We start from the raw sequence: 22140 nt of genomic DNA on the forward strand, positions 1-22140 counted from the left end.
GACAAGGCATTCTTGGAAAAAAATGGTTGGGAAGATTATTTTGTTTTACCAGCTATCAAGACATACCATAAAACCATTCTATTTTGGATACTGTGGTCTTGGCAATGCAATAGATGAATAAATGTATAAGCCAAATAGAGATCAGAAATCAGGGTATCATATACAGAAAACTGATACTGACAGAGCTAATTGGGAAGATGAATAGTAAAAGAATTCAGGGAGATCATGCCAAGGTGATCAATTCTTGGAGAAGGTATATATGTCTCATCTTATAGGAAATTAAATTATTATACCCTTTAGTCAAACCTTCAGAAGCAAAGGGAAACATTTTTTTTTTTACTTTTATTTATCTATGTGTATGGGCATATGCAGTATCAGAACACATGTTTGGAGATTAGAGGACATCTTTCAGGAGTTGGTTCTTTCTTTCCATTCTGTGGGTCCTAAGGATCCAACTATATAGCATGGATACATCTGGTTATTTTTTGTTTTGTTTTTTTTTTTGTCTTTTTTTTTTTCTTTCAATTTGATACAACTTGGAGTTATCCAATTAGGGAACTGTCTCTTTCTTATTAGCCTGCAGGTAAGTGTGTGGGGCATTTTCTTGACTAGAGATTGATGTGGGAGGTCCCAGTTTACTGTGGGCAGTGCCTTCCTTACCCTTGGGAAGGTGATCTTAAGTTGTATAAGAAAGCAGGCTGACCGGAGTTGGCATTGGCGATTTCAGCAAACTGGAGACAGACAAGGCACACAAGAAGCTACTGGCTGATGAGGCCGAGGCTTGAGGGCCTAAGACCAAGGAAGCAGGGAAGCGCCGGGAGGGTGCCTCCAGGCCAAGAAGGAGGAGCTCATCAGCAATCTATCCAAGGAGGAACAGATCAAGAAATAAAGCTTCTCTCCTGTCTGCTCATAGTGGCCTGGCTGTGGCCTCACACGGATCAGGCATTAAAATGAAACAAGCCTTTGTCCTTTAAAAAAAAAAGGAAAGAAAACAGGCTGAGCAAGCCACGGGGAACAAATCAGTAAGCAGCAGCAATCTCCCATGGCTTCTGCTTCATTTCCTGCTTCCAGGTTCCTGCCTGGAGTTCCTGTTCCGACTTCCGTTTATGATGGACGGTAAGCTGTGAGCTGAAGTTAACTCTTTCTTCCCAAGTTACTTTTGATCAAGGTGTTGATCGCAGCAATAGAAAGCTAAGTAGGGCGGGTTCTCTCAGAGCCCAAGCAGTGAAAAGCATAAAGGAGTTTCATCGAATTCGATGTTGAAACCTTAGACTGATCCTCATCAAAAGGTACAATAAAGAATATCTTTGATAAATTGGAAGAAGTTGCCTACAATAAATGTTTCTATAAATTGTTAGCTATCCAGAGTTCACCAGAATCCTCAGGTTCGATGATAAAAAGACAAAAAAAAAAAAAAAAAAAAAACCCTAATAAACATTTAAAAATGGGAATTTCATAGAAGAAATATGATTAAGTGAGAACTGTATTAAAATATGGTGTAAAATATTAAAAATGTTCATCAGTAATTAATAAGATAAAATTGAGGACGAGGAGAGAGCAGTGCTTCAGAGTCACTGAATACCAAGCGCACAGACGGATGGTAGGAGCTGCACGCTTTCCTGCTGGGGTCCACCAGTGACAAACAGTTAAGCTCAGATTTCAGACTTGCCACTCATCAGCAATGGGATGTAACATATTCTTCAAACTCTACAGACTCTTTCCTCACCAATAAAGTCTAGAAAATGACTTTTTTGCAGTTAAGAGGAATGAAGGTAACGTATGCAAAGAAATGGACATGAAGTTTGGCAGAATAGAGGATCATAGATGACAGTCATGGAAACACTCATAAACTGACGGGGAGCTGTGGAGTTGGGTGCAGGGTGTCAGGGTTTGGACATCTGTCTCTAAAGTTGAGCATAATCAGAACCACAGAAATCACTCACTGAGGGCATACTATGTTACAGGCACAGTCTGTTTTGCTATAGTCATTATTCCATTTAATTCTCAGTATTATAATAATTTGTGTTCTTATGTGTTTATGTGTGAATACACATGTGTGACTGAATGCCAGAGGTATGTCGGGTATTTTTTGCTGACCCATTTCAGTCTTATATTTTTGAGACAAGTCAGGAGCTCATCTGCTACCAAGGCTGGAGTTCGCTAATTCCTAATTCATGTAGACCTGCTGGCTAGCAAGCCCAGAGCTTCTCCTGTCTCTGTCCCCAGTGCTGGGACTACAGATGTGTTGCTACATCTGGCTTTTATACAGGTGTTGGGGATGTGAACTCAGGTCCTCTGCTTACTTGGCAGGCACTGTACTGACTGAGCCATATCCCTAGCTAGTGTGGCTCAGTTCCCTCCCCCTGGCCCCCATTTCCCTTTATGGCTGAGGAAACTGAAAGTTAAAAGATGAACTACCTTGCCCAAGGTCATTTCTAGCTCTGGGAGTGGAGCACATTCTTTTTTGCCTCTACTACAATTCTCTAGGGTAGATCATTTCTTAGCACATAGAACCAGAAACGGAGCTTTTGTTTTATAAGCAATTTTCATAATTAGTAGAATCAAGGTTAATTTATGTGCATAATAGTTTGATGAGCTGATGCCAGTATCAAAAAAAAAAAAAAAAAAAAGGCTGGAAATATCGGTTGGTGCTGCAGACTGTGCTGCTATGATTTCTAACCTAAATAGTGGTTAAGGCATCTTTGTGTTTTGACTGTAATGACGCAAAAGGAAAATAGGGAATTGGAGCCATGACCAGCTAACCTAAATCCTCTAATTCTTTGAAATTTTTTTGTCGCCAGCTTGGGAGAGTCCAATATTTTAGTGACCAGCAGGAATATATGAAATATCACTCAAAATCAAAGAGGATGCTATAATTCTTGCTATATTCATACACCTAAAAATCTCACAATAGGTTAAGTTTGGCCTTGCCAATTTCTTAAACCAACCAGCACCTTGCCTTCTTGATGTTTGTGCACCAGTGGGCTCCTGAAGACATCCATTCTGAGAGCAAGACTGTATTTAATAGTCGGGAGCAGCAAAGCTTAGTGATTGCTGGGCACACTTCAGCTTTGCAGTGTAGAAACTCAGTCTCTTCAAACATCTCTCTCTCTCTCTCTCTCTCTCTCTCTCTGTGTGTGTGTGTGTGTGTGTGTGTTTGTGTGTGTACAGAGTCCAGAAAATGTTGTAAGATCCCCAGAAGCTGGATTTACAAGTAGATTTCTTGTCCTTTATAAGAGTAGCCAGTGTTCTTAACCACTGAGCCATCTCTCCAGCCCCACTGGCCCCTGAGGTAGCTTCCTATGTCTTCAAAGAGCTATTACTTAATAATGCTTATTTTTATGTGTTGTGTATGGGTGTTCTATCTGCACAAGTGCATGCCTAGTGCCTGTGGAAATCAGAAGAGGGCAAATTCCCTACAACCAGAATATCAGGTGGCTGTGAGCTACCACGTGGGGGCTGGGAACTGAACCTGGGTCCTCTAGAAGAGCTCTTAACCACAGAGCCATCTCTCCAGCCCCAAGATCTCTAATTTTTAGTAACAGCAAAAACAATAATAGCCTATTTAACTTGAGAGTGTATTATGATGGGCTAAGTATTGTGTTAGATGCTTGATATAAGTTATTTCACTTAGTTTTCATAATCATCTGTATCATAGATGTGGTTATCATTGCCAGGCTATGGAACAAAGCATGGTAGTCTAGCTCTGTCTGTAATACTGTTAGCACCCACAGATTGCCATCCAATGCACCACACAGCTTCCCAGATTTTAGTCTCATCCACTTTGGTTAAACATTGCTATATTTGGCTCTCTACATCCCATTCTGCTATTTTTAGAAGATTTGGGTTCACATGGACATCTTAATAAAGGAGATCACAGTCACCAGGCATTTGAAATATAAAGAATGGGGGCCTTACTTTTTCCCTTTTCACTGCCTCCACCCATTGCTTTTTCATGGGATGTATATATGTGACCATGTGGCTGTGTGCTCACATGTGTATGCAAGTGAATACAGCAAGGACAACAGCAAAGGGTGACATCAGCTGTCTTCCTCTATCACCCACTCTGTACCCTACTTTTTGAGACAGTCTCTTATTGAACCTGGAGTTCATTGACATTGGCCTGACCAATGAACTTCAAGGATCTACCTGTCTCTGTGACCCCTGCCCCCGGTGCTAGGGTTACATGTTGTGCCTGACTTTTTAAACATTTACATTTATTTACTTGTGTGTGTGAGTGTGTGTACATGTCATGGCGTGCATATAGAGGTTAGAGGACAACTTTTGGGGTTGGTTCTCTCTTTTCACCACATGGGTTCCTGAGATTGGACTCAGATCATCAGACATGGATAAAACCATCTTTACCTGCTAAGATTTTGCCATCCCTGTGTCTGGCTTTTTAATGTAGATTCTTGGGATCTAAACTCAGTCCCTAGTTCTTACACAGTGGACACTTTCCAGACTGGGCCATTTTTCTACACTCTAACCAGTTTTAAAAACAGTTTTTATTGTTTTAAAATGCAAGACTAGATTTACACCAGGAAAAATTTCTCTGAACTCTGCTGTTGTATAGACTAACATTTGCAGGTACCATACCAGTCCATGAACTTTATATTCATAAATTGATTGATTTAGTAATGTTTGACAGTAAACACAGATTCAGAGCCTGTTATTACTACTGTCATGACTGTAAGCATTAGTGCAAAGTGTTTGTTTTTCTCTAATCAATGACCATACCATCAGCCAGAGTTTTTAAAAAATATTTTTTAATGTGAACACCAACCCAGATACAAATTACAACTTACAATGGTTCCCTGCCTACAAGATGTGATAACACAATAAGAGTCATGGGACTGACTAACCAACCAATACCTGATTTGAGTTAAGGCCCACTCCATGAAATGGAGCCCATACCTGACACTACTTGGGCGACCAAGAATCTGAGATTAGATAACCCAGTGACCCAGAATAAACCCAAACATTACTTTTTTAAAGTAGAAATAAAATGACTCTTAATGACACTCTGAAAAAATTATAGAAAAGATGATGAATGTCTGTAGTCATTTACTTACAATTTGGAACATATCTGAAAAGCCCTGTCTTAGTCAGGGTTTCTATTCCTGCACAAACATCATGACCAAGAAGCAAGTTGGGGAGGAAAGGGTTTATTGAGCTTACACTTCCACACAGCTGTTCATCACTAAAGGAAGTCAGGACTGGAACTCAAGCAGGTCAGGAAGCAGGAGCTGATGCAGAGGCCATGGAGGGATGTTTCTTACTGGCTTGCTTCCCCTGGCTTGCTCAGCCTGCTCTCTTATAGAACCCAAGAGCACCAGCCCAAAGGTGGAACCACCCACAAGGGGCCCTCCCCACCTGATCACTAATTGAGAAAATGCCCCACAGCTGGATCTCATGGAGGCACTCCCCCAACTGAAGCTCCTTTCTCTGTGATAACTCCAGCCTGTGTCAAGTTGACACACGAAGGTAGCCAGTACAGCCCAAATGAAGTCAGCTTGCTTTTCTTTATCTGCGATTCTAACAGCAACACTTTTACTATACTATTAGATAGCTACAATTATGTAAACTTTATTTTTCACATTTTTATTTTTAATTATGTGTCTCTGTGTGGGTCTGCACACAAGAGTGTCCATGAAAGCAGCAATGTTGGATTCCTCAGAGCCGAGGTTGCAGATGGTTGTGAACTGCTTGACTTGGGTTCTGCAAACTGAACCCAGGTTCTTGGCTGGAGCAGCAGACACTCTTGTCTATTGAGCACCATCTCTCCAAGTCCCCAGGTTCTGTAATCTTCAGTCCTTAGGAGAAGGCATGAGTTATGAGCCTGAAGCTTGACTCTTTTAACCTTGACGCTGCCCTCTGAAACTGTGCCCACGGCACCTCTACTGCTCAGGTGACACTATCATCAACTGTGATGGTTTAACCAAGGCCATGACCTATGACGAACTTGGTCTTTACTAATGGTTGGCTTAGAGTCATAGAGCGTGCAGGGCATTTTGTCAGCACATAAAAGTGAGGATTAATACAACTTTGTGATACCTATACATGTGAAAGTCACCCAACAGTGGAGTGAATTATCACTGCCATCTCTCAACAAATGGCCCTCCTACATGTTTCATGTGACAAATGCAGGACCACACACAGTCTCTCTGTCAATGGCAGAGTGGCCTCAGGAAAGTGATAGGTGGATAAAGTGTCGAAACAAAAACTAGCCCAGAGACTTTCTTCAACCTAGTCATCTGCGTATAGAAGAATTGATTTTACCTTTAAAAACCTGACGCCTTTTAAATGAATAGGGTTTTACACTTCTAATTGAATCCAAACTGGGTGCCAATAAACTCCCAACACTGCTATCATCTCTTCAGAATCACTCGTCTGGAGTCTACCTGTCAGAATCTTCCTTTGCAAGATACATAATGATCTCATTTAAAATCACAGAGTTCCTCGACACCAACAAACTGAGAAAGCCTGTTCCTGCTCTGTTATGAACCTGCTCTGGAGTGACTGCCTGTCTGTAGTCGCTGTTTCAAATCGCTAGGTTCCTCAACACATCACTTTATTTTTAAATCACTCCTCGGCAGACGGTGATTTATATATGCATTACTTCCAACAGGATCAACCGGAAAAGGAATGAACGAGAAGAAACAGGAGTAAAACCCTCAAACAAATGCTCACATGCTTGCTTGGTCTCATAAAACCCACTGGCCTCTGCTTGTAGGAACATCTATGGCCCAGCTTCTCAATAAAGAAGCCGTGGTGGAACACAACCTCAAGTGTTGTAAGTGAAAGAAGCTATTGCTTAGCCAAACAGGAATGTCTCTGAGGTCTCTTGATGCCCATAGTTATTCCATACATAAAATGTTGCGCTTCACTGAAATATTGATATGCTAATGGGTCATATTTTAGGTACACGTGATCATTGATTCCTAGGAAACTCAATGTTAGTGCATTTGCCTTTTCAAGGTACTGTTGTGCACTTCTCTATAGACCAGATTTCTAGAACATTAAAGAACTCTGAATTGTCTCCAACTTAGTGTCAAAACAAAAAAGAAAAGCAGCTGTAATCACTAATCAATCAAAAACCAGGCAACCAGCAGTGAGGACGGCTGACTGCAAACGGTCCATGGAGAACGGCTCACAAGGCTTGCAGGGGAATGGTGCTGGTTCTGTGGAGATCCATTGAGAACAGAAGACAAAGCTTACATGCAGGATGATGCTGATCTCCACAGGGCAAACACCGACAAAAGAGGGAGGCTGGAGAAAGAGGCCAGAGGCCTGAAACGCGTAACGGTGTACGCTCAGCGGCTCGGCCGATTTTATGCTGTTTGGCAGAGTAACTAGAGAATACATTAGGTGGAGAATAGAGGTTTATTTCTTGTGGTCCTGAGGCTGCCTGAGCAGATGCCAATGGCCTTCTCGTGGAAGGCTTAAGGGCAAGAGAACACATCCATTCTCAGATGTGGTGGAAGGAAATAGAGCAAATTCACCTTCAGCAGGCACACCCTGCCTCCATTCCTAAGCTGGGCATTCGATAATGGTGTCTGTTTAGTCATGCATAGCTCTCATGCTCCAGACCTCTTAGTATGGTCCCTACAGTTACACTTTCAAGACTCCAAGATGCTGCATTAGCTATGAAGTTTCCAGGGGCAAGCTCCCACGTGTCATTGGCACTCGAGCAGTAGTGAGAAGGCAGAGTGGTCATGAGGGGGGATTCAAGAAAAAATAGTGTCAGGAGGCAAGAGGGCAAAGGGCAGAGGTCAAAGCTGAGAAGTGGGCAGGAGGAAGACTCTAGTATAGTAACAACTGATATCATTTTATACCATTTATCTATTTGTTATAGTTTTATCCCTAAATTCACTGTAATATACAACCGCTCTGAGATCCAGTGCTTTGGTAAGGACACCTTTGAAAGGGTGAGGATAAGACAGTTTGGGATCGCCTGTCTGTCAGTCTGTTTCTTCACAATACAGCACGTATCAGACACAAGCATTGAGGGCCCAGTGAGAAGGCTTACCAAGTAAAGGCACTTGCTGCCAAGCCTGACAACATGAGTTCCACCACTGGAAGCCACATGGGGGAAGATGAGAACTAATTTCTGAAAGCTGTTCTTAGACCATGAATACTGTGGTATACACATATGAACATGTACACATTCCGACACCCCCCCAACACACACAAACACACACACACACACACACACACACACACACACACACACACAGAGAGAGAGAGAGAGAGAGAGAGAGAGAGAGAGAGAGATACATACACTCAGTCACAAATATAATAAAAAGAAAGCATTGTAAATGATGAGTAGGCCAGATCATAGTTAACTTAAGTTTCTGAACTGAACTCTGTGCACTTGGAATTTCAGTATACATTTAAAACTAGAGCATAGGGGTAACTCTGGCTGCAAGTCTTGCCTCCTGGGGACTCTTGTTCAATCCATCAGAAGATGCAGGGGGTTTTTTGATGCCAAGTGGTCAGGTTTATAAATACATTTACTAACTAAGAGTTACTTTATTTTCTGTTCTGGCAAATGTAAAGCAATCCTACAGACAGAGGTGAAGAAAGTCCAGACTCCAGACTCCAGACTTTATTAGTTTTTCTCTCCCATAGTTTTTATTGTAGTGGAATCTGAAGTAGTGGCTCCCCAGGCCTCACCTGCCCTAGCACCATGGGTTTAAGCAGAAAAAAATGTCCTACTAAGTATGAGTTGTTGCTGAATCTGTAAGAAGTGAAAAGATATCCATTAAACACATAAGTGTGGTCACTCTCCATAAACTGAGAAACAATCCTAAGAACAGTGACTGATGACTTCAACTTTTGGAATAGTGAGAAGCCTCTAAAGTTAAAAACAGGAGTTCTGGGTAAGATGGAGGCTTAGAAGCTGTTGCTGTGTAATCCCTCGAAGAAGAGTCAAAGTGAGAAAAAACAACTAACATCAAAAGAAAACCAATGGGCAGTGTCTCTACGTAAGAGGGGAAGAGCTTGGGAAATGACCAGAGGCTGTGATGGTCCTGAAAGGTGTGGAGAGAAAGGAGACACACTGAAAACAGGGCATTTAGCAGAGAGCTAGCTCCCTGGTGGGGGAAGGGAAACCAACACCATACAAAACATCAGCCAGGTAGTCCTGATAAAGACCCTGGCAGGCCACCCTCGGGACCAACCCTGGTCTCACAAGCCTCACAAACGAGTGGCAGTTTGGGTGAGACAGCATCTTCTCTGGATGCTGGTCTTCAGGAGCAGGGGAAGTCCCGGCCTGCCATTCTGTGTGACGTGGTAGAGGACAGTTGCAGTGTAGTAGGAAGAAGGCCGCACTCTGACAGGAGGTTCAGATGCCAGGAAGCTCAGTCACCTCAGGTGAAGGGACACAAAGGCACAGCAACCCTGCCTGAGTGGAGAGGGCAGACCTCTTCACCTGATGATAGCCCCACAAAGCAAAAAGCTCCAATCTGAGCAAACCAACTTCTGGAGCCAATTTTCTTCTGCCATCTGCTGAAGGATCCAAGATTCTGAAGGTCAGATGCTCTATTTGACATTCAAAATTACAGCCCTCTGATGTGGAAACCAAACGTCAGGTCGTCTTGAAAACAGAAAACAGAAAGCAGGTCCTCTGGCTGTACACACCCTCATGTTGTTGCTTCTCATTCCCAACACGCATGCGGGCCACCTTGATGGTGTGTCAGAAGGATATGAGAATTTGCTCAGATTGCAAAGCTAAGTGTGGCCAGAAGAGGCCCATGCCACGCAAACAAGGAAGACACTAAAGGAAAGCCAGCTCTGGTGTCATTAGACATTTGCCTGACATGGGCAAAAGCTACAGCGGAGATGAGAGTGCACAAGTTCAACCCACCTCTCCCCATGCACGTGACTGACAACCTCAGATTTCTGAAGACCTCAGATACAGCTGCTCTCACATCAGATCCTTTTTTCTTGGCATTCTTTTAAAGTTATAAGACAGACTTAACTTTCTTACTGTGTATATTCATTTTACACGGTGCTGTATTATGTAAACCCATTTTCACACATGTACCTGCTACATACTGAGCATGCGTGCCCACCTACGCTCACCTCTGCTGTTTCTGCTTCTTCCCACGGGGTTCCAATTATTCCCCAGGATAGTTTTGCTTCTATTCTCATGTAACATTACACACATGGTGTCTTATATTCACCTACAATCTAGGAACCACAGATGAGGGAACAGATACAGCACGTGCCTGCTTGAGATGGGCTCACGATGCTTGTCTTCAGTGAATCTACTTTCCTGAAAATGGCTTCTTTTTGGGGAGCTGAGACGTTCCACTGTGCATATGTGCATATTTTGTTCATCCATTCTGCTGTTGTTGCACTGGAGCTGTGTTCCCTAAGTTAGTTCTTGTGAATGGTGCTGTGGAAAACATGGACTTTTCTGATTTGGTGACTCAGCTTCTTTTGGGTAAATACTCAGCTATTCTGGCTTAAATAGCTGGGACAATTTTAACTTGTTGAGAAAGCACCATACAGACGTCCACAGTGCTGGTTTGTGTACATTCTGACCAGTGTATACAACAGTACCCTTGATTCCCAGCCCTACCCCCGTCTGTAGTTTTTCTGCCATTCCGATGGGAGAGATGGAACCACAGTGCAGGTCTGATTTGCATCTCTTGGATGCTCAGGATGTTGAACAGTTTCTTATTTTATTCGTTGTATTTCATTTCATTGCATTGCCTGTTCATCAATTAGCTCACTTATTCTGCGGTGAATTTCTTGTTTAGCTGTTTTAGTTATTTGTGTATTTGTTAGTTCAGACACTAACGGGGACGTCATGCATACTGTTAGCACAGGTTTTCTGCTGTCCTTTCCTTGAGTTAACTGTGGCCTTAGACCTTCAGAAGCTTGGCTGTTTCGAGAATCCCATTTGCCGGGTGTTGGTGTCACAGTCGAGTGACCTGCATCTGTTCAGAGTTCTTCCCCACATCCTAATGCACTCTCCCCATTCGTTCCTCTAACATTTCAGAGTTTCAGGCTGTTACAGCGAGGTCTCTGGTCCATCTAGAATTGATTCTTTATATAAGGCGAGCAATTGGGATCTACTTTTATTTTTCCACATGTGCATGTCCAGTTTTCCCAGAGCCGTTTGTTGGAAAGAATGTATATTTTAGCATTTTTTCCAAAACTGGGTTGCTGATGTTGTCATCATCTACTTAGCATTGTTTTAACTCTGGGGCCTTTTAGGTTTCAACATGAATTTTAAGACTTCTATTCCTTTAGAGAAGGGCTTTGCAGTTTGGATGATATTGTACTGGATCTAGATTGCTTTTGGAAACATAGCTGTTTCCATAATATTAACCCCTGTAATCTGGCGGCACTGCCACCTATATGTTCTGTTCTTTACTGACTTTCTTCACTGATTTCAAGTTCTCCTCGTGAAGGGTCTTTTGCTTCCTTGATTAGGTTTATTCCAAAGTATTCATTTGTGTTTTGAGGCCTTGATTTCTTTTACAGTATGTTTGTTATTGTATACATGAAGGTTGGTGATTTTTGTATATTGATTTTTGTATACCATCACATTGCTGACAGTTTTTTAACAGAGGTAAGAGTTTTCAGGCAGCCTTTAGGGAATCTTTTGTGTAGCATCAGGCCATCTATAAACAGACATACTTTGATGCTTTTCCTTCTGGTTATATCCTTTTCAATTCTTCTTTTGTATTACTGTTGTATCTAACACTTCAAGCCCAATGTTGAGTAATCATAGAGAAAATGGTGTGATGGTTTGTATATGTTCTGCCCAGGGAGTGGCACTATTAGAAGGTGTGGCCCTGTCTGGAGTATGTGTGGCCTTGTTGGAGTAGGTGGGCCACTGTAGGTGTGGGCGTTAAGACCCTCATCCTAACTGTCTGGAAGTCAGTATTCCACTAGTAGCCTTCAGATGAAGATTCAGAACTCCCAGCTCCTCCTGCACCATTCCTGCCTGGATGCTGCCGTGTTCCTGCCTTGATGATAATGGACTGACCTTTAAGCCTGTAAGCCAGCCCCAAATAAATGTTGTCCTCATAATAGTTGCCTTGGTCATGCTGTCTGTTCTCAGCAGTAAAATCTAAACTAAGAAATACGGACACTCAGGTTTTGTATTTTGATTTGGGTACAAATGATTTGGGTTTCTCTCTCCTTGATATAATGTTGACCATCTTAGGTAGGTCTGTCAGACACAGCATTTGTTATGTTGGGATAAGTTCCTTCTATTTCTAGTGTTTTACAAACTTTTATGATGAAAGGGTGTTGGATATGAGAAAACCCAGATTAATAAAATTAAGGATAAGAAGGGTGGTTATTATCTTTAATATTTCATCTAAATTCATGGGATAATTAGGAATATTTTGAAAATCTTTATTAAAAACTGGAAGATATAGAAAAAGTAAATAATTCTCTACATACATACTGCTTACAAATTAAATTAAGGAGACATAACTCCTTACAGACTCACAACATGCAAACAGTTAAATCAACAGTAATAATGATGGGACTTTCGGGAAGTGGGGGTCCAGAAAAGGGGAAATCATTTGAAATGTAAATAAATATATCAATAAATTAAAAAAAAGAAAGAAAATGCCTAGGGCTGGATAAACTCACTGACAAAGTCTATCAAACTTTTAAGTAATGCCTAATGATAAGAATCCCCAAGCTGTTCCACAAAACAGAAAAATAAACTATGACTGAAGTCACCCTATGAAAGTAGCATTATCCTGAGATCAAACTGAATAAAGATACACGCAAGAAGGAACTATTATTCCCCAATGAATATTGATGCCAAACTTAAGAAGATTATTACACACCAAATTCGCAAAGACATGAAAAAAAAACACCTTCCATGATAAGGTAGGCTTCAGAATGCAGGAATAGGTTGAAATATACAATTAAGTAAATACAATAGCCACAGAAATGGATTCAAAGGTGGAAATCATAATATATCCATAATAGATACAGAAAATGCATTTGATAAACTTCAATATTCCATCACAACAAAAGTCCCTAAAGAACATATAAATCAAAGGAATATATCTCAGTAAGTTAAAGGGCACACATGAAAACAATCAGAGGCAACATTATGCTAAATAGGAAAAGCAACCTGAAAGCATTTCTTCTAAAGTCAAGTTTAGATAAGAGTGCTCGCTCGCACTCTCTCTCTCTCTCTCTCTCTCTCTCTCTCTCTCTCTCTCTCTCTCTCTCTCCATCCTTCTTCAATGCATTTCTAGAACACTGAGCTAGAACAGGAAGATAAGACAAGGAAATGAGAGGAATATAAATAGGAAAGGAAGAAATCAAAGTATTCTCTCAGAGACCGGGTCCTATATATCAGACAGTAAAGACTCCATCAGAAAACTTGCATGCTACACAAATGCTTTCAATAAAGTAGTTAAGACACAAAATTAAAATTCACATACTAGGAGCTTTTCTCTATGCCAGAAATTAACTTACTGAGAAATAAGGAAAAAAAATTTACTATAGCTTTAAAAAAAACCTACAAAGGTAACTAAAAGACTCCCCCTACTCCAACAAAGACTAGGGAGAGGGCAACAACCTATAAATAATCCTAACCTGAGCGTAAAAGACTTTTACAATGAAAACTTTAAGGCTGAAAAGATTAAGAAGACAAAAGACCAAAGGACCTCCCACACTCATGGCAGTCAGAATTAATATTGGGAGAATGACTATATTAATTATCAAAAGAAACCCATAGACTAAAGGTTAACTCCCATCAAATTTCCAACGAGATATTTCATAGAGCCAGGGAAAAATCATAAATGTCATTTGGAAGCACAAAATCCTAACAGCCAAAGCAATTTTAAGCAGAAAGAGTAATGTCAAAGGGATTCCAATATCTGATCTCAATTATAGTGCAGGGCTATAGTAACAAACACAACGTGGTAGGCATAAAATAAATCAAGAATCAGAAAAGAAGACCCATACATAAACACACAAATACAGCCATTCCAAATGCTGTGTCCCTTACTCAGAAAGGTGGACAGACTTAGACTGCCTCAGCTATTCAGCGTCCAAGGACTCGCTGAATATACTACATTTTGACAAAAATTGGGCTAAGCAATACAATTATTGAGAATTAGAATTTATCTTGACTATTTCACATAATAAACATTGGTTTTTATTTGATTGGTGGCTGCCAAGCCCAGAAACATGATTACTTGACACTACAGGAGTGTTGGTGTGTTGGCTTTACAGATTAGTTCAGCACTGTGTGCATGTAATTCATGAAGCAAAGTACCCAATCTTCTTCGTCTTTTTTTTTTTTTTTTTTTTAAATAAAAAAAGTATCTTTAAGCAGTACTCTGCCAGGGGATTTTCGGCCATTGTTTTTTCTTTTTCTTTTTTCTTGATTGGATATGTTCTTTATTTACACTTCAAATGTTTTCCTTTTTCCAGGTCTCCCCTTTGACAACCCCCATCCCATTCCCCTGCCCCCTGCCTCTACGAGGGTGCTCCCCCCACCCACTCCTGTCCTCTTGCCCTACCTTTTCCCTACACTGGGGAATAGAACACCCTCAGGACCAAGGGCCTCTCCTCCCATTGATGTCCAACAAGGCCACCCTCTGCCACATATGTGGCCAGCACCATGGGTCCCTCCATGTGTACTCTTTGGCTGGTAGTCCAATCCTCACGAGCTCCAGGGGGTCTGTCCAGTTGACACTGTTGCTCCCTTCATGGGGCTGCAAATCCCCTCAGCTCCTTCAGTCCCTTCTCCAACTCCTCCATCGGGGACCCGAGAACTCAGTCCAGTGGTTGGCTGCGAGTTTCCACCTCTGTTTTGTCAGGCTCTAGCAGAGCCTCCTAGGAGAAGCCATATCAGGCTTCCATGAGCAAACACTTCCCGGCATCCACCATAAGGCCCAGGTTTGGGTGCTGTCTATGGGATGGATCCCCAGGTGGGGCAGTCTCTGGATGGCCTTTTCTGCAGTCTCTGCTTCACACTTTGTCTCCATATTTCCTCCTGTGAGTATTTTGTTCACCTTTCTAAAAATGCACGGAAGCATCCACTTTTGGTCTTCCTTCTTCTTAGGCCTGTGAACTGAATCTTGGGTATTCCAAACTTTTCGGCTAATATCTACTTATCAGTGAGTACATACCATGTTTGTTCCTTTGTGACTGAGTCACCTCATTTAAGAGGATATTCTCAAGTTCCATCCACTTGCTTGAGAATTTCATGAATTCATTGTTTTTAATAGCTGAGTAGTACTCCATTGTGTAAATGCACCACATTTTCTGTAGTCATTCCTGTGTCCTTACTGCATCTTGGAGCATCCTCTGGGTATATGCCCAGCAGTGGTATAGCTGGGTCCAATTTTCTGAAGACCCACCAGACTGATTTCCAGAGTGCTTGTACCAACTTGCAATCCCACCAGCAATGGAGGAGTGTTCCTCTTTCTCCAGCATCTGCTGTCTCTTAAGTATTTTATCTTAGCCATTCTGACTGGTATGAGGTGGAATCTCAGGGTTGTTTTGATTCGTATTTCCCTGATGACTAAGGATGTTGACATTTCTTTAGGTGCTTCTCAGACATTCAGTATTCCTCAGCTGAGAATTCTCTTTTTAGTTCTGTTCCCCCATTTTTAAATAGGGTTATTTGGTTCTCTGGAGTCAAACTTCTTGAGTTCTTTGTATATCTTGGATATTAGCCCTCTATCAAATCTTGAAGAGACTTGCTGATAACTATGAATGCTGCATGTACTGGTTTATATTATGGAGTCAATGTCTAAGCAGATACATAGAACAAGTCTAGGCTGTTAGTTCATCTTTACTCCTGTGGTAGGTAGTCCTGGCAAGCATGGCTGATACTTTATACGGAAGGTTATAATTGCCAAGGAAACCAAGGCATTTCCTGTCCATGGTGTGTGGCTGGGCATGATAGCAATGGAAATGGGAGTGTGAAGAGAGTGATACAAATGTTTTCATATTCCAAGGTGGATCATGACACACAAGTAAAGCGTTGTACTGTGTGACAACAAAGCACGAGCAGTTAGTGCCAACTCCACTGTTCCTTTGAGCATCCTCATGGTGTTCACAGTTCACAGTCCTTGTGAATGAACTTCTACCAATATCTGGACCCATATTAGACAAGTGGACTTACCACAATGTCAATGCCATGGAATCATTTTACTCACCCCTTAGAGAAAAATTAATATATAAAGATTTATGTATGTCCTAGAGACAATAGTCACCCAAAGATTAGTCCTGTATATTTGACCTTGGGAGTTGTGATTGGAGAAATTCTAAAAACTGCCCATATGTTTTTAACCACCGAATTCCTGGAAATGGTCATATAAAACAGTAGGCTTCTGTAGGAGAAAAGGGAAGTTACTTGAGGAAACTGGTCAGAGAATAAATCAGTGTGTTGAATTTGACCCTGGAAGATAAACAACCTTGCCTATGACATCAGGATAGATATGTAAGCTGCTATGTGACTCTTATAATTTTTTGCCAAAAATATAAGTTCTGGGGCTGAGAACACTAGCTACTGCTTCACTTGACTTCCTTTCAAATAGTGAGGTCTGAGACAACAGCCCTCACGATCCTCAGCTACCCATCAGACGCCATCTCTTTAGACATGGACTTTTGGCTTGCTGGAGTCCTTCCCTCATGATTTGACTTCATCTCCACAGCTCAAGTCACAGAACTGTGTCATTACAGTCAGAAGAACATCCTGGAGACTTCTGAGGTCAAGTTCATTTCTAATATCTATGGAAGTCTTCCCATCATCACTAATGACCTCATGGCTGGAAAGTTTGAATTTTGCTAAGAGCTATGAACATAAAATAGCTTTAATTAAAGAAAAAGATACTCAATAATTGTTGGCTTGACATTTATAAGACAATAATTCGGGTAAAATCATATTCCATGAGAGAAATGGAATGTCTTCTTGTGCTATTACCAGAATCTGAGGGTAAAATTAATTTAACTTTAAATAAATCTTCACAAAGTTGTAACAAACATACCGGGCAGCTTCTGAGTATCTCTCCAGACATCTAAACACGGCTGCTTGACGAAGATGGTTTCGGAAATAGGCCGGGTTTAAAACAATACTCCTGTAAGAAGAGAAAGGAAATAGACATGCCATTAGATCCTTAAGGGACAATTACCAGAAGTGTATAGGAATGTAATCACATGTATTCAATTTCCGATATCATCTGAAAAGAAACTAATGAATGAGATATCTTCTGTGGTTTGTCAGAGATGACAAACAAACCAGTGTGATTGAAAAACAAATTAAGTTTGCATCATAAAAGCAACTTGGCAGCACTGAATTTATTTTTACAGATGTGGTAATGATAAAGCAAACATACCTAACTTACACTGTATGTGCCACATGGTGCTGTTTGATTTGCTTATGACAATAAACCAGTTGTCCATCATAGACCATTTATGGTATGCCTTAAGATTTTTTTATTCAAAATATCTTATTTATTTTAGAATTGATGTATAGCTAACTTAAAAAACTGCACAACAAAAGAGATGCTGAGGATGAATAGAATCAGTAGTTACATTAGGTTAGGATAAAGACTGCATAACATCTGTGGCAATTAAGTTAAAATAATTTCAATGATTGAAAGAATACTACAAAGTTAGTATCCCTGGCAAAAGAGAGAATGCTGAAAGAAAGTATTGATAACCAGCACATTATCAATCTAATAGAAAACTGAAAACAAGAGAATAAAATCACCAAGCTCATAGATAGCTAAGAAATAGATAATATTTACTATATACTCCCTACAAGGAAATCAAATGTAGGAAGTATAACACATAACCAATGGGACCTTTATTAAGCATGTATAGAATGGGCAGTAAGATTGAACACTAGAGCACTTGCAAGGCAAACCTTATTCCCCTGAGTTGAGTCCCTAAATTCCATATAACATTAGGAGAGAACTAATGCCACAAAATTGTTCTCTTACCTCCAGTTGCACATGTATGCCCCCCACAAATATCATACTTCACACAATAAATACAAAGAATATCAATGAAGCAGTCATCTACTTTTACAAGCCACTGAAAACCTGTTCAACAAAATTTATTATATAGTAATTTGTTATATGGTTAGATTTACAAATACCCTTTGACCCAGTGATTCTGCAGCTAAGTAAATACTCCACAAAGTCATTGCTTGTGCTCACAAAATGATATGTGCAGAGTGTCATTCAACTTAGACCCCAGGGAACCAAATAACCCTATTAAAAATGGGGTACAGATCTAAACAAAGAATTTTCACCTGAAGAAATTCGGATTGCCAAGAAGCACCTTAAGAAATGCTCAACATCATTAGTCATTAGGGAAATGCAAATCAAAACAACCCTGAGATTTCACCTTACACCAGTCAGAATGGCTAAGATTAAAAACTCAGGAGACAGCAGTTGTTGGTGAGGATGAGGATGTGGAGAAAGAGGAACACTCCTTCACTGCTGGTGGGATTGTAAGATGGTACAACCACTATGGAAATCAGTCTGGCGGTTCCTAAGAAAACTGGGCATGACACTTCCGGAGGACCCTGTTATACCTCTCCTGGGCATATACCCAGAGGATTCCCCAGCATGCAATAAGGACACATGCTCCACTATATTCATAGCAGCCTTATTTATAATAGCCAGAAGCTGGAAAGAACCCAGATGTCCCTCAGTGGAGGAATGGATACAGAAAATGTGGTATATTTACACAATGGAGTACTATTCAGCCATTAAAAACAATGAATTCATGAATTTTTTAGGCAAATGGATGGAACTGGAAAATATCATCCTAAGTGAGGTAACACAATCACAAAAGAATACATATGGAATGCAATCATTGATAAGTGGATATTAATTAGCCCTGAAGCTCTGAATACTGAAGATAAAATTAGCATATCAAATGATTCCCATGAAGAAGGAAGAAGAGGGCCCTAATCCTGGAAAGGCTTGATCCAGCATTGTAGGGGAGTACCAGGACAGAGAAAAGGGAGGGGGAAAGATAGGAGAATGGATGGAGAGAAGAGGACTTATGGGACATATAGGGAGGGGGGACTGGGAAAGGGGAAAGCTTTTGGAATATAAACTAAGAATATAGAAAATAAAAATATAAAAAAAACCCAACCCCCCCAAGCCCCCCAAAAACATAAAACAAAACAAAACCAAAAAAGATATGTACTTGCTTTTGTCCTATTTTTGAAGCATGGACTTGTTTTATAAAATCTTTCATTGAAGTCCATATGCAAATTTAGCACAAATAATGTAACTCAATCTGTCATACTTGAATGACACTTCTTTAAGATTTTAAATTATTTTAAGTTATTTTCATACACCTGTAGGGCTAAAACCTTGCGCATGCGCGCACCTCTCCTGTTACTGCCCCCTCCATTGCGCATGTGCTCTCGCCTCTTCTCCCCTTACAGCCCTGCTCCTTTGAGTTCGTAGGATGTTTTACTTCTTTCATTGCATACACTGTTAAAATTTTGATAAAAGGAGCTGTAACTGGGGAATCAGACTCACTTGAATTAGATTCTGAGGCTTTGTGGAAGGTCTGGTGGCACGTGGGGGGAGAGGCTATGTACGTCACCTGAGGGGGCAGGTTTTGGCCTTGCCAATTTGAGGAAGGGACTTCCTCCCTTTGGCCTTCTTTTTCTCTTCAATGTAATTACAAGGTTTGACTGCCAGAGAAACCAGCCATTGCTCGTGAGTTGCTGTTTATGTTACTGTATCCTACAGTATTAGCATTTCAACCCAAATTCAGTTGCAAAGAGCGTGTGTCTGCTATCTTCTTTCTCCAGAGTTAAGCTGAGGGAATCGCCCTTCCTTGCTTCCTCCAGAGTTCGGCAACACTCGAGACATTTGACAGAATGGGGATCTGGGCAGACGCAGTTCACACCCATCATCGTTAACAGGGAGACCTCCATTAGTGGCGGTTCTAAATACACCTTCTCCTACACTTGCAGATGTGGGAGTTCAGATGTTACACAGCTAACAGGAGATTACTAAATAACACTTTGTAAGATTGCCCATGGGGTGATGGAAGTCATTTGGAGGTGGTTATTTATTGAAATAAACAATTTCATTGTAGAAGTTCCAAGAACTATAAACCACTGCCTTAAAAATGCATGTAAGCTGTGGGGGTCTAGAAAAGGGGAAATGATTTGAAATGTAAATAAAAATATTTCGAATAAAAAAAGGGCAAAAATAAATAAATAAAAGAAAAGAAAAAGAAAAAAAAGATAAAAATGCATGTAAGCGTAGATGACCAACTTCAGAGAATTCATGTGACTCTGTTGGATTTAATCATGAACTTGAGGTTGAAAAACTCATGATTAAAATAATTCTTTTTTTTTTTATTTGTTTTTTTTGGAGACAGGGTTTCTCAGTATAGCCCTGGCTGTCCTGGAACTCACTCTGTAGACCAGGCTGGCCTCGAACTCAGAAATCCGCCTGCCTCTGCCTCCCAGAGTGCTGGGATTACACTCCCAGCTGATTAAAATAATTCTATTCTCAGAAACCTTGCAAAAGGGAAATAACCCCCCTGTGACCATGAGGTTTGTTAAGTCACATGACGATGAGGTGACTCACTCCAATCCACTTTAGACACAACACAAACCAGGGAGGTTAAGGAAGCTCCAGTCAGTAGCCATTGATAGCCACAGGTCTCTGTTGGTTACTGTTCAGCTGCTTCTTCAATGACTTCTCAAGCAGAGCGGCCCCAGTTAACCAGAGTGGTTCCAGTTAACCAGAGTAGGCTGTACTCCATGAGCAATGATTTGTGAAAATGGATATTTATTCCCCAACGAGCAGGGACCACTTGTTTTGGTGTGAGATCTAACTTAAATGTAGGATTCTTAAGAATTATCACAGGGCTCACTTGATAGAAGGTAGAGCAACAGATCACACTCAGTGTCAGTGCTCTGAGGTACAGCCACAGATTGGCACCCATTGTCAACGTTCTGTCAGTTCAGATAGAAGCAAGTTTCTAAAGCAGGCTTACTGCCCCAGTCTTCTGAAGGCAATCCTCAGACACAAGCCAAAGCATTTAAGGACACAGTTCTGTCTCAGAACCTGGGTTTTCTGGTTCTTACCTGAGTTGTTTTTCTGCATCCTAACTGTTCCATGCTTCCTTCTACACATGTGTGGCACATGTGTTCACATGTGATGGGGCAGATTGATTAATGAGTGCAGGTTGCTAGCCTGTAATGGACTGTCCTGTTTCTCCTAAACTGGTTTCCAAGAATCTTGCTGTGATGGACAAATTGTTTTTCACAAAGAAAGGATTAGGTTGGAGGGTGGAGGGTTGTTAGCAGGAATGAGCATAGAGTTGAACAAGTCGAGGGAGGAGGGACAAGATGGAGTAAGAGTAGCTTTTCCTGTGGGTAGGTAGCGAGACCATGGAAAGGGGACAGCATGGGAACCATTCTGATTTTTATAAACCACTTGTAATTATGAGCCTTCTGTGCTTCCGAACAAATACTGAATCAGATGTTGCTCTATTGTTAGACTGGCCTGTGTTATTTTAACTACAACCTCATCCTCCCCGAGCCATGAGATTCCTCACTTGAAACTGGGGCTCCTAAAGAAGACACAGACCCAGTTCCCCCCGTGAAGGTGACATCATAAAGGGACATTTAGAAATGCTGGAAGAGAGGTTACATCTGGCCACCCATTATTTTTGACCCTCTTGTAGTAATTGCAGCTTTCCCTGTTGCGCTCCTGTGAGATATTTGGCAGGCAAATGTTAGTGCTGGTTGCAAAGCCTTAGTTTCCACACTTTTATTAATTTATTGATGCTTCTCCGAATGACATGTCCTCTTAAAGATCTATTTTAGGATTTGTGCGGCTTTTGAGGGAAGGATGACTTGTTCTTTCAAATGTCTGGTTGGTTATCATTTGACGCTCTGTAGAGAGGCAGAAGGCTGACTAGATCAGAATGGACAGTCTCCCCAGGGCTACAGCGAGGAAACTGTAATTGTAATCAGAACAAGGCCTCTTCACTGATTAGCCTCATTTTCAGCACAGGGAAATGACTCTGATTTAGGTATGTTGATAGGGCTGCTGGGAAGAAGCAGGAGGACTGTCAGAGGGAATTACAGGAAGCCTGGAGTTTCTGAGAGGACAATGGAGTTGGTGTGAG

General features: G+C 41.1%; 1 protein-coding gene across 1 annotated transcript in view; it reads right to left on the reverse strand.

The window, feature by feature from the left end:
• The window catches only part of Spata16 (spermatogenesis associated 16), a 273026-nt gene that overhangs the window by 149459 nt on the left and 101427 nt on the right, over positions 1–22140 (reverse strand). The window contains exon 3 of the mRNA XM_052178788.1: positions 17001–17090. Within this exon, the coding sequence (XP_052034748.1) occupies positions 17001–17090 (90 nt within the window). The remainder of the gene's footprint in view (positions 1–17000; positions 17091–22140) is intronic.

The sequence above is a fragment of the Apodemus sylvaticus genome, chromosome 4 (genome assembly GCF_947179515.1).
Source record: "Apodemus sylvaticus chromosome 4, mApoSyl1.1, whole genome shotgun sequence".
Classification (NCBI taxonomy): domain Eukaryota; kingdom Metazoa; phylum Chordata; class Mammalia; order Rodentia; family Muridae; genus Apodemus; species Apodemus sylvaticus.